The sequence below is a fragment of the Corapipo altera genome, unplaced genomic scaffold, assembly GCF_003945725.1.
Source record: "Corapipo altera isolate COAL_440 unplaced genomic scaffold, ASM394572v1 61003, whole genome shotgun sequence".
Lineage (NCBI taxonomy): Eukaryota > Metazoa > Chordata > Aves > Passeriformes > Pipridae > Corapipo > Corapipo altera.
This window is the reverse complement of record NW_020885014.1, coordinates 788,972-806,188: the sequence shown is the minus strand read 5'-3', so window position 1 is coordinate 806,188 and position 17,217 is coordinate 788,972. Positions and strand designations below refer to the sequence as shown.

At 37.8% G+C, this 17,217-nt stretch overlaps 1 protein-coding gene across 3 annotated transcripts in view; it reads right to left on the bottom strand.

Annotated features, from left to right (window-relative positions):
• Positions 1-17,217, bottom strand: part of SLC12A2 (solute carrier family 12 member 2) — a 59,204-nt gene that overhangs the window by 11,267 nt on the left and 30,720 nt on the right. For all 3 annotated transcript variants that reach the window (XM_027667583.1, XM_027667581.1, XM_027667584.1), the window contains exons 10-19: positions 16,455-16,603; positions 11,886-11,993; positions 11,159-11,282; positions 9,874-9,975; positions 8,496-8,651; positions 7,416-7,515; positions 4,645-4,756; positions 2,121-2,261; positions 1,810-1,916; positions 38-117 (exon numbers count right to left, since the gene is read on the bottom strand). In XM_027667583.1, coding sequence (XP_027523384.1) covers positions 38-117; positions 1,810-1,916; positions 2,121-2,261; positions 4,645-4,756; positions 7,416-7,515; positions 8,496-8,651; positions 9,874-9,975; positions 11,159-11,282; positions 11,886-11,993; positions 16,455-16,603 — 1,179 coding nt within the window. The remainder of the gene's footprint in view (positions 1-37; positions 118-1,809; positions 1,917-2,120; positions 2,262-4,644; positions 4,757-7,415; positions 7,516-8,495; positions 8,652-9,873; positions 9,976-11,158; positions 11,283-11,885; positions 11,994-16,454; positions 16,604-17,217) is intronic.

Here is a 17,217-nt window from a genome sequence, read left to right as displayed (position 1 = left end):
AACAGCTATTCACCAGATAGAAAAAAATAAGTCTTACCTTGGCCCTGAAGATGAGAAATGTCCAGGCCCTCCTGTAGGCGAATGACAACCACACCATACTGAACATCAAAGGCATCACTAAACAAAAGGGACAAAACCAAATTATTTTACAGCTTTTTCCTTTCCAAAGGACCTACCTTATGCACCCTCCTTGAATAAATTCCAGTGATTAAACACTGCCATTGGAAGTCCCAAATAATAAATCTGCATTACAATTTCAGTTTGGATTCCAAAACATTAACTGTATCGGTAAACTGAACAGCAAATCCTGAAAAGCGATGTCTAAAGAGGACACCTGTTCCCTCTTCTCCTTCTCCCACCTCCGTAAAAAGTGATTACACAAAAGCAACATGAACAGGTCAGTCAAGTTCTGCACAGATAAGATACACTAAGAAAATTGTATTTTTATCTCCCTTAATCAACAAAGAGGTTTGTGTAGATCTTGAACTGAGAACTAAAACATTCTGACATCTTTTCAAAACATTTGGAGTATTAAAAACACCTATGATGTTGTAATTTACAATCAAATTATCTATAGGTAAGCTATAGTGCTCCTAGTTCCATTACATCTGATGAGGTAGGAACTCACTCCAATCAAAAACAGAGGGAAAACTTCATTATTGTAAAAACAACCAGAGAGCCTGAATAAATTGGTAAATAAAACTGTAGTAAAATTAATAACAATTTCCTCCCTCCAAGATACAAGATATGAAAAACATGAACTTAACGATATCATAGTTTGCATTAGCCACTAATCATCCTTTACATATAAATACCTCATTAATTAAAAACAACCATAAATCAGAGAACTCCCTCTCATATCCTCTCCACAGAAAGAAATTTCTCAAGATTTCACTCAATAAACACTTATTTTTGGAAGCATTAAGACTTGATTAGAAATGTTTGAAGTATCAATATATTCTATAGTAAGTGCAAGAAGAATTGGAGTTGATTTAAGAGGAAAACATTTTGTGCATTAGTGAACATTTTAATTTAATTGTTCAATGTGCTAGATTTATACAGATTAGATGTGTTTCTATTCTCTGGTTCAGAAATTTTTAATTTTCCAGAAATATGCTTAACCTACAGTTATTACCTCCTGAGGTTTCTTTAGGGATGTGGAGAACCACATGACTTGTGGTTGAGAACCACACAACTTGACAGATCTTCCAGCAAAAGCCATCCCGAAACAAAATAGGAAAAAAAGAAAAACTAAGAACTAACTGATGTGTTTCCTTATTTTTCACTTCATTTGGTGCCCCTGCTTTTCTCTTAAGGACCTGGGTGTGACTTTTTTCCCCCTTTTCTAATTTCTCCCTGTAAACCCCCATCCTCTCTTTCTTTTAGAAGTGCAGTAAACAAGAAATATAAAGCACAAACAAAGAGGGTTAAGCGGCACTTGCGCTCAACAAAAAAATCTCTGTGTAAGTGAAACATGGAGGTTTTTTCCTTAAGTGTTTGTGTAGCACAAGTTATTTGTATTTTTCAGCCAGAACTGGTCTGCTTTTCAGTGCTGTCAAATTACACTGGGATTTCTTTTCTTATCTCCTTTATGGCTACTATATTATCTTAGGGGTCGTGCTGTGTTTTGTAATCTACTAAAGACTTATTAGTTTCCACATCAGGAAAAAAACAAGGTGTTGAAGACTGCCAAATCAGTCATATGGAAAATCTATACCTGTAGAAGACTCTGTGCAACTAAGATCTTGACTTACTACTAAACATACTGAAATGGAACACAGGACCTACAGCTTCACATTTTCTACTTACTGGAACAAGTTGATATAGGTTTCAACCTCTCTCATATCACCTTGCCTCCAGTTTTTCTTAAATCCAACAACAAGGGTGTTAGGTCTCATTCTACCCAGACCAGCAGCCTAAGAGGAACAAAAAGTATATTATAAAATAGTATCTTATTGAAACAACTAAAGGTTCTATTATTCTCTTAAGCAGAAAACAAAGTACTTTTCATCAAAGCTATCAGATAATATTGCAAATGGAACATATTTCAAAGAATAAAGCCACTTCAAATTTTGATGTGTATTTTCACCACTTTAAAACGAAAATTGAAAGAGATGTACCTGCATTAAATACTGTCCTCCATCCCTCAAGTCCTCTGCATGCACTGGTGCATAGAAAGCTTTCATCTTGTTTTTAATTAGCCATCGCTGATACCTAGCCAAATCAGTCGTCAATTCCTTCATGGCTTGTCTCCGAGGACCCTTTCAAAATAAGGAAATAATAAGAGAAGAGTGAACAACAATTAGGAATATAAGTAGTGGGAGTAAAAAAGCCCCCCCACCCCACCTCTTTTCTTTTTAAATTTCACTGCTACAATACAAGTCAGACTCAGAGGACCTCAAAAAAAGCTTGCACCCTACCAAAACCACCCAAAACCAACAAAATACCAGGCATTATCAGCAGCAAAGGCTGAAAAATGTTATCATCTTTAGGAAGAGGGTTGCTCAAGCTTTAACAAACTTGTCCCTGCAGAGCACAACACTTTTCCCCAGAGGGTGGCACAAGCTTGTCCTCCAAAGCATATCTGGGAATATCTGTTTCAAGCTGTTCAAGTGTTCCTCCATGTGCACCAACCCTAATCAGAAAGCCTTTGTCACAGTAGTGTCACTTCTGCAGTTTTATATTGCAGCCAAAGTCACTTTCTCTTTAAATACTTCCTTTATTATTACTTCCATCAGGATGAATCTTTTGTGTTCCTCCTAGACATCAAAATGCAGAATACAGGACAAGGTAAAACCAAGAACACAGCAGTCCAGTTTTTGCAAAAAGACACAGACTCTGACCAAATATTCAGAGTTAGTTAAGAATGAGGTAGTGTCACCCTTCCTGCAGGAAAGCCATTTTAAATAGAGATAAGATACTTCTCCCAAATAATATCTAATCAGAATTGCCTTCCTACAAGGATGACACCACCTTATTCTTTTCAGTACAGCCCTATTTTTTTCAAGGATATTCCATCTATGATATCTTACTTCTCTATTACTCAGTTTCTGTCCTTTCACACTCATTGAAATATAAAGTTTGTATAGACAGAAACTGGAAGTTTCTGAAGATAAAATATGTATGTACTGTGGACTGCATTAACTTAGTTTGCTCTTATCTGTTCATCAGATCAGAAGCAAGTTATATTTAGTAAGCATAGTATATTCAAACCCATTGTAGAGTATTTAAAGTTACAGAATCATAGAATGGTTATAGTTAGAAGTGACCTGCCAACCCGCCTTCCATGGGCAGAGACGCCTTTCACACCCAGGTTGCTCCAAGCCCCTTCCAACCTGGCCTTGGACACTCCCAGGGATGGGGCAGCCACAAGCTTCTCTGGGCAACCTCTGCCAGGGCCTCACCTCTGAATAAATAATTTCTTCCTAATATATAATCTAAACCTGCCCTTTCAAAAAACATTGCCCTTTGTCCTGACACCCACCTGCCTGTATAAAATGTCCCTCTCCCTCCTTTTATAAGCCCCCTTTTGGTACTGGACAGTGCCTCTAAGGTCTTCCCAGAGCTTCTCTTCTCCAGGCTGCACAACCCCAGTTCTCTCAGCCTGTCTTTGTAGGAGAGCTGGCCCAGTTCTCTGAACATCTTCATGGCCCTCCTTTAGACGCCTTCTAACAGGTCCATGTATTTCTTGTGCTGAGGTGACATATGTCAGTTATATTTACACTTGCCTAAATGTTCTCAGTGATGTGACAAAGTCTGGCCTGAAGATATGAAGCTAAACTATACAATCCCAACATGCTAATGTTTATCAGAGATGCCATGGCCTCTCTGTAGCTAGCTCAAGTTCTGGTAAAGATCACAGTGTGACAGCCACCCTACATCTCAGCTAACACAACTGAGCATGATTCTGAGGAGTAATTACTTGAAGTTTGCTTCCTTCTCACCACCACGAAACCACCCTATAAGTATGCCATAAAAGACACTTTAGGTAGTAAGATCTGTTAAAATTATGTCCTTGCAGAACCACCCTCACAACATACCCCAGCGCAAAAACATCCACATTTCACATTCTTATTAAAAAAAAAACAGAGATACTTAGTGAAATAGTAGGGGCTGGACAGAAAGGAAACAGGAAATACCTGTTCACATTACTGTTGCAGTTGCCAGTGAAATGAACCTGATAATTGAAGAAATAAAAAACCTACTTGGGAGGTTAAGAGCAATTTTTAACTACTAGCTAAACTGCTATTGACTTCCCTGGCTCAAGAAGCTTTATTTTCTCTCAGGCTTTGTAAGAGCTTTACATAGTAATCAGTCTCTCTGAAATAGTCAAATTGAGAGGAAATTTAGCTCTGTACTGCAGATTCAAAGCATGAGACACTACATGAGACTGTATGATGCAGAAACAGAAAGAGGCCCAGGCTGTAATCCAGTATTAACTTTATTCCTAGAAAGGTTCTTCAGCATTTAGATGTCAAATAATCTAAAGTACTAACTTTGGGAAAAAAACCAAAACCCCTATATTTAAACAAAAAAGAGAAACAAAAAGCAAACAGGTTAAAAAAACCCAAAACCAAACCCCAAACTAGAAAGAAAAAAAAAACTCAACAAGGTAATTTTGAAGTAAAGACAGAATACACTTACCATATGCACATGGCCACAGATCATCAAGCCCACATTCTTGGTGAAAGCATGGACAAGGTGAAGCAAAGCTGGACGTGCATTTGGAGCTCCTGTCATAATTAAGCACTGAGGTCTAGAATTACGAAGAGATGGGGGGAAAAACGGGAATTAATCTGGAGTTCTGGGGCGTTTTTATAAACAGCAATATTTCTTCTAAATATTAGCCATAACAACATAATCATCACTGAAAATGATCTACTATTACAAGACTAGGTTAAATTGACTAAAGATCAATTGTTCCAGAACTGTCAGTGGATCTATCACTAATTGGATAAAAATTTAGTATTCCCATTAAATCTAAAAATGTATGCATTTAAAAAGTTCAAGAACAGATTTTAGACAAGACTAGGTCAGAGGGATGAATTTCCTCCCCCATTTTAAGTTCCATCCCTTCGCATTTTCTAGCTTAGATTCTTCTGTGTCCAACAAAAAAACTGGCATCATATGCTCTTTTTAAAATTACTATCATTCAGAAGGCAGAAACAAACTACTGCAAGTAAGTTATTAAAGACTACTTTCTCATCAATTTTAAAAGATGATGTGTCCAGACTTCAGAATTCATTTCAGGTGAAAATTTTCCATATCATAAGAATCACCTAAAGTAATCTGTCTCAACCTCTGTAGCACCTCCAGTTCATTTTTGATGCTAGAATCATAGAATGGAATCAGAGTTACTTAGGTTGGAAAAGACTCTTAAGATTATTGAGTCCAACCATAAACTTAACACTACTAAATCCACCACTAAACCTTGTGTTCCTGCCAGGTTCTTCGTAACCTCAGAAAATGTCACCCTATTAAGAATCTCTCCCTTAACTAATTTCTTATTAAATTCTGCCATGAGAATGCAAAGACAGAGATTTGCTAGACTAATTGACAAGATTATAAATCCTGTGCTGGGCAAAGGCAGCATGCAGGAGGTAATGACAGGTCCACAGAATATCCAGCTTTGGAAATACACAACACTTGACTGGATATGGCCCTGAGCAACCTGGTGTAACATCAGAGTTTGATCTAACTTTGCAATTGGACCTATAGTGAGTCAGTTGAGTTGGGGACTGGACAAGACCAGATGGAAAAGTTGCATTCAAGGGAAAACGATTCGTCTCAATCTATAATTCCACTTATTTGGATGGATTAGTTTAAATCAATACTTTCTGTTAAATTTATTTGAAGCATCTTTCTTTTACAACAGCTTATCCCAGATAAGTGGCATAATTACTAACAGGACAGAAAACTGCCTCTTTGAGTAGGACCTTTCCTGGGGAGCCATGCTGATAGACAACAAATCAGTTCTGTTCCTCAGCTTCGTGAAAAACACCCAATCGAGCCTGTTTGCCATTACTGAACTGCAATGAGAGATTTCTGAAGTGAAACAGATGGTGTTGAGTACAACATCCACAGATACATATCTTCGGGATTTAAGGTTACAATCAGATTCATCCCAAGTGAAGTGAATGCTTGTTAGCATTTGGAGCATATCTTCCAACTCAAAGAGGAACACAAACCACAGTTCATGATGCAGACCACAAGGCATCTAACAGTAAGCAGGCATCATCCACAGCCTTGCTTCTGAAGTGCAAACTCTAACCACAAACAAAATGCTCACACAAGTATGTTCAGGGGACGTCCAGAGTGAGAAATTCGAAGCTGATATAAATCACAGGAGATGAACATGTACACGACAGACTAAATGTTAATGGTCAATGGCTCAGACAACTGGCCATTTGCAAAAGCAACAGATGCTTTGCTGAGGATGTGTAAAATAACAGCCCAGGTGCAGTGAAGGAGAGGATGACCATGACAAACCAACTTTTGTTTGGCAACAAGTTGGGTTTTGAGTCAGACCAGGAAAGAGTTCAATAAGAAACAGATCCTGTGAGATGGGACAGTACTTTTTATCATGGCAATGTCCTCCCTTACACAACTGGCTCAGGTGTAAAAATTCCCCTGCAAGGAGATACTGAGACATTCAAACCTAGGCCTGAAGGTGTTCATCCCTTCTGATAGGGCAAAACTGGTTAAAACATGCTGATGTGAGAGGCAGCTGCCATCCTAGAAGGTGTCCTAAACCATCAAAGACTCACAAAAGAGCCCCCAGACTCATTTCTGGGGCTTTCCACCAGGGGACTGCACATGATCCACAGTGTTGCAACAGTGCTGAACTCCCCGCTCAGCAGAAGTACGTGGGTGTTCCCACCTGAACCTACGAACTTTGTGCCTTGTGGGCTTTCCCCAGCCCTGACAGACCAAGACTGTGACCATCAGATACCAAAACTGCAACAATGACACTTGTCACTTGATCCATGAGTGGTGATATCTTTCTACTCTTATCCTTTCTTTCTCCTAACTTCTCAAAATATATTGTAAACCAGCCTAAAAATTCCAGTTAATGCCTTAGTAAGTGCCTTCTTGTGTCCAGGTAAGTTAAAGTTGGCTGAGTTTAAGCTTGCTAAGTTACAGTCTGTAAAGTGCTTTACTTTGTCTGGATGTCGTTTTAAAATCTGCCAAGTACCTTTTTCAACCTTAATGTTCTAAAGTTTGCAAGTGAAAGTTTGTTATTGAACCTTCTGAGGATTTTGTTGTTTCTCCCGTGCATGGCCCAGAGTTAATCAAACAACCTGCAGAGCAGGATAGGGTGTAACAGTGCATTTAACAGAAGCCACAACAGCAAACATTGTGACAGTGCTCTACTGAACACTGAATTTCCTATTTTTAATATTAACTAAAGTTACCTGAAATTCTTCACGTGATCTTCCACTCCTGAGAGCCGGATAGAATGCTGAAGTGCATTCAAGTAAGTCAAAGCTTGCGTAGAGGATCCCCAGTTCACATCTGTTGAAAAATTTGAAGTTCCAATATACTATTTATATATAAAACTACATAATCACAACATGAATGTTGCACACCAACTGAAAACAAGAAATTCAAGCTATACCTCTATACATTCTACACAATACTAGTCAACAAACCCTACAGCTAAACAGGCAACTCTATTAAAGATAACTTCAGAAAAAACGCTGTGTTATTTTATATCACAGCAAAGAAAAAAGTAATTTCAAAGCATTTCCTATATAGTCGAGATATTTGCAGTGAAAAACTGCTAGATTAAGCAAATCCTTTTAGATTATTACTTTTATGAGGAAAAGAAAGATCCCACTATCCTCTCTTTTTGTTCCAATACACATCTTCTGATGGCTACAATGAATTATCACAGAGTGAAAGAATATCCCACAAGGATCATCGAGTCCAACCCTTTTCATCCAAGTACTTCATAGATATTCACAGACCCAGATGTAGAGTTTTCCTTATTTCCAACTTCAGAAACACCTTTTTGCTCAGTTTTGCTCCATCTTGCATTTACGACATACAGAGCTCTTAGAAGCACTAATAAATCGCTCATAGCACTAGGAATGGTTTACAGAAAAAGCATCCACCACTCAAATCCCTTTTCAGTTAAGAACGGTAGAGAAGCATCCTCTCTCACTTCCCATCAAGATATCACATTCTTTCCTAGTGCCTTTTTTGCCGTAACCTGAGCTCTTTCCATATCACCCTTTTCCTCAAATTTTTATTCAGATACATATATCTAAGTGAAAGGCACGTATCTTCATAATTTGGGAGGAGGGGAAACAGCACTGACTACACAGGTATAATTACATTTCTTTACAACTAAAAAGCCTGAAACAAATTTGAACTAGCTGCCCAAACAGAAAGAAGTTGTTGGGTGTCTTCTCCCCACAAAGGCCACCACTTTTTCCCTTCTGCAATCCTCTTTCCCACTCCCCACAACCAAAAGAAGTCCCTATACATACCTGGTTTCTTGTAAGTGACATAAATGTAAAGCCCAAGGACTATGACATATGTTAGAAGTGCTGCCCACCAATTAATGACAAACATTACAATGCAGCACAGAATAGCTCCAACAAGAGAAATCCACATATTGTAGTATTTGAAAGCAGGGCGCCAACCTAGCAAAAATATGATTTGGAGGACAGAAAAGAAGGGGAAAATTAGTTTTATCACTACTCCAAGAGAAGGAATCACTATCTGGTTTTCCCTTCCCTAGTGTTCTGCATCACATTTCATGTGAATGTGTCGTTTTCAGTGATGTACAAAATACAGATTGGCACATTTATGCTTTCAATTATCCAACACCTTTCAAATGAATTTGCATCTTTCTTAGACAGATATGTAAATGTTCCTAATTTTGCCCTCTAAAAGCATAGCTCAAAAGGAAAGTTCGAAGATGCTTGTGCCAGTATGTCTATTAAATCAGGCCACAGAAACCTTTTACAATGGCTTGTCTGACAACTGGTTTCTGCAGTAAAAGGCAGTATAACATGAATCATCGCCTCATGACCCAGTCTCCTATATACTACTAATTGTTTTTAGTTGTGCATTTTTACTATTTTCACAGTCGTAAATTTTCACCACGTGAAAAGGACAGATATATCCAAGTAGAACTTGAGTATGTCAAAGTACTGGACTATCACCGTTTTACAGCCTTATTTGCCTCAAGTTTATCCCAAATCAAGTAAATACACGTGCACACGTACACGCCCACAAACACATCCAAGATTAACAAGTGTATTAAACACAGAACTGTTGTGTAAACTCTGGAAAAAAATTCTCCAACTACCTTTCAGTTTGGTAACTTAAGAAGCTTTTAAGGGTGTTATTTCCGTACAAATGCATGTGGACTAGGTATTATATACATCTGTTGTGCAAGTACCAGGTTTTGGCTTATTCCTATAAATTAACTAACCTCCCACTCTACAGACTACAAAAATGTGGCAATACCACCCGCAATTCCTGTTTCTTCCGGACTGGCAGAGGGAATATATTAAGAGAAATGCAAAGACAACAAAAGGGTGGTTTGCCAACACCAAATACTGAATAAGTAAGAAAGCTTTCTTCAGGAATTTCTGAATAGACTCTGAATTATCTTGTGTTCCCTCAGCAAAGATGACAAAATTAGTAGCTCCCAAGCTCTATCAGATCACTTGGCTCTCAAAATTTCAGAAGACCCAGGTACATAACATATTACTCTTTTAATTCAAATGTGCCATGAGAATCAAGTATGTTTTCAGTAATTAAAGTAAACCTTAAATTATACTAATACTTTTAAAATTACATTTATGCATAAAGGAATTGCAGGCTAAACTCCCACTCCCAAAATGTAGTTCCTACCTGGAGATTTTGCAAGAGAAGCATGGAATACAGAGAAGTTAATCAAGGCATATGAGGCCAAGAAGAAATTAGAAATAATTGGAGCAATGACATTCAGTTCAGCTGCAAAATGAAAAACAAAGCAGGCTGTTATCAAGAAATCATCCAATGGCTTTGTAGACTATAAAGTAAAAATTCTGCTACAAACCATGTTACTTTCTAATATACTCTCAGGAGATGCAGTTTAGTGCACCAATACACTGGGTTCTGAAGAATTCCAGTAGAAATAGATAGAACACTAATACATCTGCAGTACATCTCCAAGTCAATTCCCAAACAGCAAAGAACAAGACACTTCTAACTTTCAGACTTAACTACAGTGCATAGCAACAGCTGACAAAGTTAATGTGAGCAATAGGATAAACATGTTCATCTGCCTGCATTTTAAACTGAAAGTTGTATCAGTGGTACCAGTACAGAGCATTATTACACACCAACATCATTACAACAGTGATGCCTAAATCCTTTTTAGCGAGACGAAAGAACCTGATGCCCTCCTTTCCTCGAGGCAGCACGGTACAAAACATTTATATGTGTACTCTCACCATCAAAAAACCCCCAAAATACAGAATGTGCCATGCTAGCCTACAAGTTTCTACTTGTTGCAATTAAGCTTCTGTCAACATGGTCAGTAGGAACCTCATGGGTATACCTCTGCCTTAAGCAGACTTGGAAGAAAGATGAAAGAGTAAACTGAGAAAAGAAGTTCAAAAGCACTGGCACAAGAACTCATGGGTGGACACAGCACAACTAGTTTGCCATCTACATAGAACACATGTAATTCTACCTAAACTAATCTTTATCTTTAGAAACAGCAGCATCCACACTCATCTCTATTATCTGTAACTTAATATAAAAACACACTTTAAAAAATATTGCTCAGGCAAGTTTGTCCTTTACAGAAGCTTTTATAATTACTAAAAATCTGAAATAAACTTTCATATTTACAAGATGTAACATCTCTGTACTCAAGCAAAAGCTGTATTTTTACTGACTGATAGTAAATGAAGACAGATTTCTGCAGTTATTAAGAAAGGTGCAGTATTCCTACAGTTAAAATTTACTGCAGTTCTAGACAGAGTTATATCTAGAAGATAGGAAAAATTAATCCTCCAAATAAACAGATTTAGAATGCTAGCTCAAAATTAAGTTTTGCATTAGATCCCTGTCATGAAGTCACAATTTGGACTTGAATGCGTTCTAAAGGACAAAACGGTACTGAGATTTATTACAATTTCCAACTAACCAATTAGTATGAATCCAAGAGCAATTAAAAATGTTAAAATATATCCTCTCAGTGGTTCATTGTTCTTCCCGTAGCCTTTAGCAAACATCTGAAATCCTGGGTAAATGCTGTCTTTGCACAAAGCCTAAGAAAAAAAAATAAAATCACAAGTCAGTATGCATTTTGTTCAAAATGTTTCCCTACTAATCCATCTTCCATTGCAAATTACCTTCCTGAACAAAGGTTTATAACCATCATGTACTAATTCTATTTTCAATTGTTGTTCCATCTTGACATTTTGCATTTCCAACATATCCTTCAGTAATGTCTGTTTATACGAATAGGCAGCTCTGCTCTCCTGTAACTAACTTGACTATTCTTTCTTTAGGGACTGTTTTCTCAGAAAGCAGAAAGTTGTCCAATACATACACTAGTACTTGTGTTTCTATTGTGCAACAAAATCCTTTCTACAACTGACTCCTACTGATTTTTTTTTAACCCAATTAAAGACAAATTTTAAGACAAAGGAGGAGACTAAGTAGTTAAAAGAAGGTAAAGCAAAATAACACAGAAACATCAAACAGTAACATACTGTTCTCCCATTCTAAACAAAAGGTTAATATTAACACAATCTACTGATTTCAACTGGTATGAATCATGATGGCAGTATGTCAAGAGTCCCCTTCCAAGAATCATGACTCAAAATTAATTATTCTTTAAAATATTATGGTTCTGTTCCCCTACTTACCTGGAAGATCTTAGGTGCACTCACAAGAGATGCCAAAGCAGAAGACAGGGTGGCTGAAAAAATACCTGCAGAAATCAGTGGTGCAAATCCTGATACCATGCTCATTACCTGAAAGAAAAATAATTTTTTTTAAAGAATGTGAAAAAGTATACCACACAAATGGATGACATCATTAACTACACAAACAGAAAAAAAATACTATGTACTCACCACTTAAAAGCTGTTTGAATATCATGCATTCATATAAATGAATGAACTAGAGACAAATCAGGGGATATAAATGGACCCTATTTTTAGAACAAGAGAAGGTGGCTTCTCACACAATATATAGTCAAACCATGTAATCCTCAGATCAAATAATCAATGCCACAAGTCTTCATGGGCTCATAAGAGGTATAAAAAATGGTAATGGAAGAAAAATATATTGGAATTTTTTTCATATTTTGACTAGCCTATCACTGAGCCAGACACAAGTAGAGACGAGGAGAAGAATTCACTGAGAGTTGCCCTGCTGAGGAGGACTTGGGCTTGTAGTGAAAACCTGCACAATTAAGATACAAAACTATGTATTTAAAAATATTCAGGGCTTAATAGAGCACTTCTCTTTATAAAACAAAAGCCAAAGTTGCTTTAAGACAGCCAATGCTTAAGAATTTTATACCATGCTTTTAGTCAACCGACCCAACTCCAGTTCTGCATTATTTGCGCTACTTACTTGCCTTTCATCCTGGCAAACTCAGCTAGATTAGCAAGAAAGCAACTGACAGAAGGCAAGAAAGATCATGCAGAAGTGTCCCATTTCAAAGTTACTGTCACCTGAAGTTGTAGAATCTAGCTGTTTAAAGCAATCTTACTAGGCAGGACATGTTCTCAGACACAATGTATAAGGTGACTGATGAAATTTTGTTCACCTTCCTAGAGCCAACTTAATGATGAAATTTTAGTGGTTTTCCCCAGACCAAGCTAACAAAGACTGCTGGGCCTCTCCAACAGGCAACTGAACTCTACACTATATCAGCTTTCATTGGTCAATACAAGGCATGCCTTGCCTAAAAAGAGAAATTAAATAATTGCAGGTTGCAATAGATGACAGTGAAGTTACTGTCACAGTACTGTAATGAAAGGACAGAATTTCCTGATGCCTATTTGTAGTTTATAAAAAAAGGTATGCCAGCTTTAATCATAGATGAACAAAACTAACAACACATTTATTAAGTTATGCCTTCTATGCCTGGGTTTAAGATAGTTTTATGAGCAACACAAAAAGTTACAGTTCTAAATGCCAATTTCTAATAATCCTACACTATATTATAGAAGAAAGTTTAAAGGTGTTAATGCTTTGCTATTATTTTAGAAAGAAACTTTTGCTACAGCAACATAATAAACAAGCAGAGAATAACTTTTATAGAAGCAGCACAAAAATTTTCTTCCCTGCAAGGGTGACAGTCAATCTTCCCTGGTTACAAACAGAATTTATGTACGAGTCTCCATCACTTTACTACACTTGCATCAACTTCTTACAATCTACTCATATTTTACATTCTCTTTCCAGGCTCTGTCCAATGCCTCCAACTATTTACACTATGTACATTTGAGTATTACATCCTTTTACAGAAATAAAATATATAAAATTGAGAGATATCTGAGCAATATGTACGCAAATAACATTTGGCATTTTAAAAGCTAGCAAGTTATGCCTTAGGTTACTAATGTAAGAGACTTTAGGAAGACGCTTTTGGAGGAATACAAGGGAAACCAGTTCCAGCAGAACCAGTATGCCGTGGTGTTAAACACCCCTCCCTCCCACCTCCAGCACAGGTCCCATAATCCAGATCTCATGACCACAAACCAAGTAGTGCACACACTGCAGTTGGCTAAAGAACCGAAATTTTCATCCCTGAAAGAACATGCAGAATTGGAAGGGCAGAATGGCCCTGTAACCAGTGGTGTGGTAACACAGATATACAGTTCCTGCTGATAAGGGCCTCATTATGTTTGCTTGGGACTTGCAGTTCGGGCAGTTTCTTAAATTCCAAACGTTTGGGATAATGAAATAGCACATTCTGACTACAGTTTTAGTTCTTTGGTTCAGCCACTGTGGAGCAGAAAAAAATGCTGTATCAAAACAATGGTGGTTCATGCTACTTTCAACTTTCATCCGAAGTTGACCAGATTCTGCATTTAAGTTACCCAAAGCTGTAACAACTTCTACAGAAGTCTTAGGGTGAGGCTGTAGAGCCCAATTACTCTTCTGCCAGGTGACAGCCTATGCACAGAATAATCACTGACACTGATCAGAGAAATGTCTGAAACCTGTCAGGAGGACTGTAATTCACTGGCACTGACTACAACAGCAACTAAAGACGGTCTTTTAATGCAAGTCTGACTAAGCCAGTCTGACCAACTGTCCTCATTTTAAGTTTCTCATCTAAGATTTGCACAAGACATGCATTTGCTATCCAAACACACTCAAAACCTGAGCTGCCTGAGCAGGAACTTCAGATTAGTTCTTTGCCAGAAGAACTTATCAGTACAGAGTGTACTGAAGCAATAAAAAGTCATCAGGCTGTGCACACAAACTGGCACTTTCAGCCTCAGAACCTGTATGTTTACAAGCTGTAAGACAAATACAACACTCTTAGCTCACCTGACGGATTAATTTCAGTTTCTGAAGAATTTGTTCTCCAGTTATTTAAAGTAACAGAAAGAAGTTATGTTTGTATGAAGAGCTTGAGAGGTATACAAGCTCGGAGCCCCTGTGCCCGCACACACTGTGCCCTGCATACGGAAAAAAAAAAAGTATCTCCTTACAGCTACCATACACACAGATCTAAAGTTGAGGGCAGTTCTTCTAGAAAATGGTCAAGAGTTTCTCATTAGGTAAACAGCCTCTCACACGACTTCCTTCTGACATCCTGTGAGAAAACAGAATGAGACTCTTCTCACAGATAAACAGCAAAAGCTATGAGGATGAGAGAAAAAAGAGCAAAGGAAAGTCCCACTGACTATTAGGAAAACAAAATTCCAGAGAGAAGGTGGCTAAGCACTGCAGCAGGTTGCCCAGAGATGCTGTGCGGTCTCCATGACAAAGTTTTCAAAACCCTAACAAAGCAGGGGGGGTGTGAGGAGCACTGCATTCTCTGTGCTGCCTCTGGCCTTGGAAGTGAGTTTTCCTATTTGGCACTCACTTGTTTTCCCAGAGAGAAGCAGGAAAAATTTGGAAGACAGAAATACTCTATTGAAAGTACAAGCAACATTTATGGTAAGCAAAAGTTATGACTTAAAGAAAAAGACATATCAGAGGAAACCAGTTACATGCTATTTGCAGCTGTACATCTGACAATACGGTGGCTCTTCTGAGCTTAAATAGATGAGGAAAATCACCCGATTTTGCAGAATTATCATTCCCACCACAAGAGCAATTCTGACTTTCTCTAAACAAGAACAAAGTAACATTACACGAAATACTCAAATCATTCCACTATAAAAATGTATTTTATTGTAAAAGAATGGTCTGCACTGCAATGTTATTTCAGCACATATGGGGAACAGGTTTTCCACAGTGCTTTACAGATAAGGCTGTCAGCCTAACGTGCCAGCACATGTAAGGAGTACATGCACCACATACACTTCTCATCTTTTCCAGTAGTGGATTTCACTTTAATCTCTAGTCAACGTTTTTTACACCTACTGGAAAGATTAAGGGCAAAGACGGGCTACCACAAACCAAGATGAAAATCAACTGGCAGTAAGTACATTTTCCTTGGGTTCTTTCAAACACTTGCCAATAGTTCACGGACAGCACAATTACCTGTGAAGTGTGTGTCCAAGACTATGAATTACCCTGTAACTCTTTGAGGATTTTTAAATACAGTAACATCAGCTTTAATGGAAATTCACGAGACTCCTACCATTAAAGGGGATACTGTGATAAAGATGTAAAACATTCTTAAGAAGTCAGCATATTTTCTAAGGTACTTATAAAATTAACAAACAAGTTACTGACAGAGGCTACCTATGATTACTACGCATCACTACTGAAAAAAAAGAGTACATCTATCCCCATCAGTGAATGATGACATTCAAGTACCTAAAGAGAGCTGCAGTACCACCTAACCAGTTTACTCAGAAGAAAAGTACCACTTGTGTATAAACACCCAGAATTTTGATATTCATACACTCTTCTTCTACATATCAGCTAGAGTGCACTACTTCACTATTCCAGATAAACCTTGTTTTTTTGGAGATGGGCATATTTAGCCTATGATTTTTCTTAATATGCAAGTAAAAAAAAAAAACAAAACTAAAACCCAGACACCACAAAACCAAAACCAAACCAACAGAAAACAAAAACAAAACAAAAAGCAAACACAAAACAAAAACAAACAACAAAACAAAAACAAACCAAACAAAAACCATACAAAACCCAAACAACAACAAACACAACCCAAAACCTCCAAACCCAAAACAAACAAAATCTCAAAACCAAACCAACCAAACAAGACCATCCAAAACCAAAAAACAAACCACCCAAAAGCCAAAGAACAGAATCAGGAGAAAGTTTTATACCTGGAAATTGTTCATCAGCCCATAGGGACACTTTGCCTGACAGGATGAGAAATCATAGTTTAATTTGCAGGCTGCAGCAGTACAGTTTGTCAGCTCAGTGACAATGGTGTCATTAATGTTCCCTGTGGCATCTCGCACAACACAGGAACCTATAGTGGACACAACAATAAAAAAGGCATTAACAAACTGAACCTGAACTTAAGGACATGTGTCAAGCTCAGTTCTCTTTTTATGTAAACACTATCTCACAGAGCAACATTAAAATGCAGTGTTATTTTTAACACATTACAGTACTAAGCACATCTTTACTATGAAGAAAACATACCAAAAAGCAAACTAACTGCTCTCTTGCCTGAGAAGACCTTCAGTTTTTTAATAAATCTGAGTCTAATAAGAAAAGTTTCAGCACAGAGCAAAACAATGTCAACAGACTTGCAAAAATCTAATGGCACAATTTCATCTTAATATACTATTTCTTTGAAAAATGAGTTTCCACACAGCTCTTGAATTGAAGTGAGTATTATGCACCAACACTTAATTTGACAGGATTGGCACAGGTTGCCCAGAGAAGCTGTGGCTGCCCCAACCCCGGAAGACCAGGTTGGATGGGGCTTGAAGTAACCTGGCATAGTGGAAGGTGTCCTGCCCATGGCAGGGAGTTGGAATGAGGTGATCTTTAAGGTCCTCTTCCAACCCAGGCCATTCTATGGGAGTGCACGTTTGTTTTGTATCTATAGATGTATACAGACAGGTGTACAGAGTG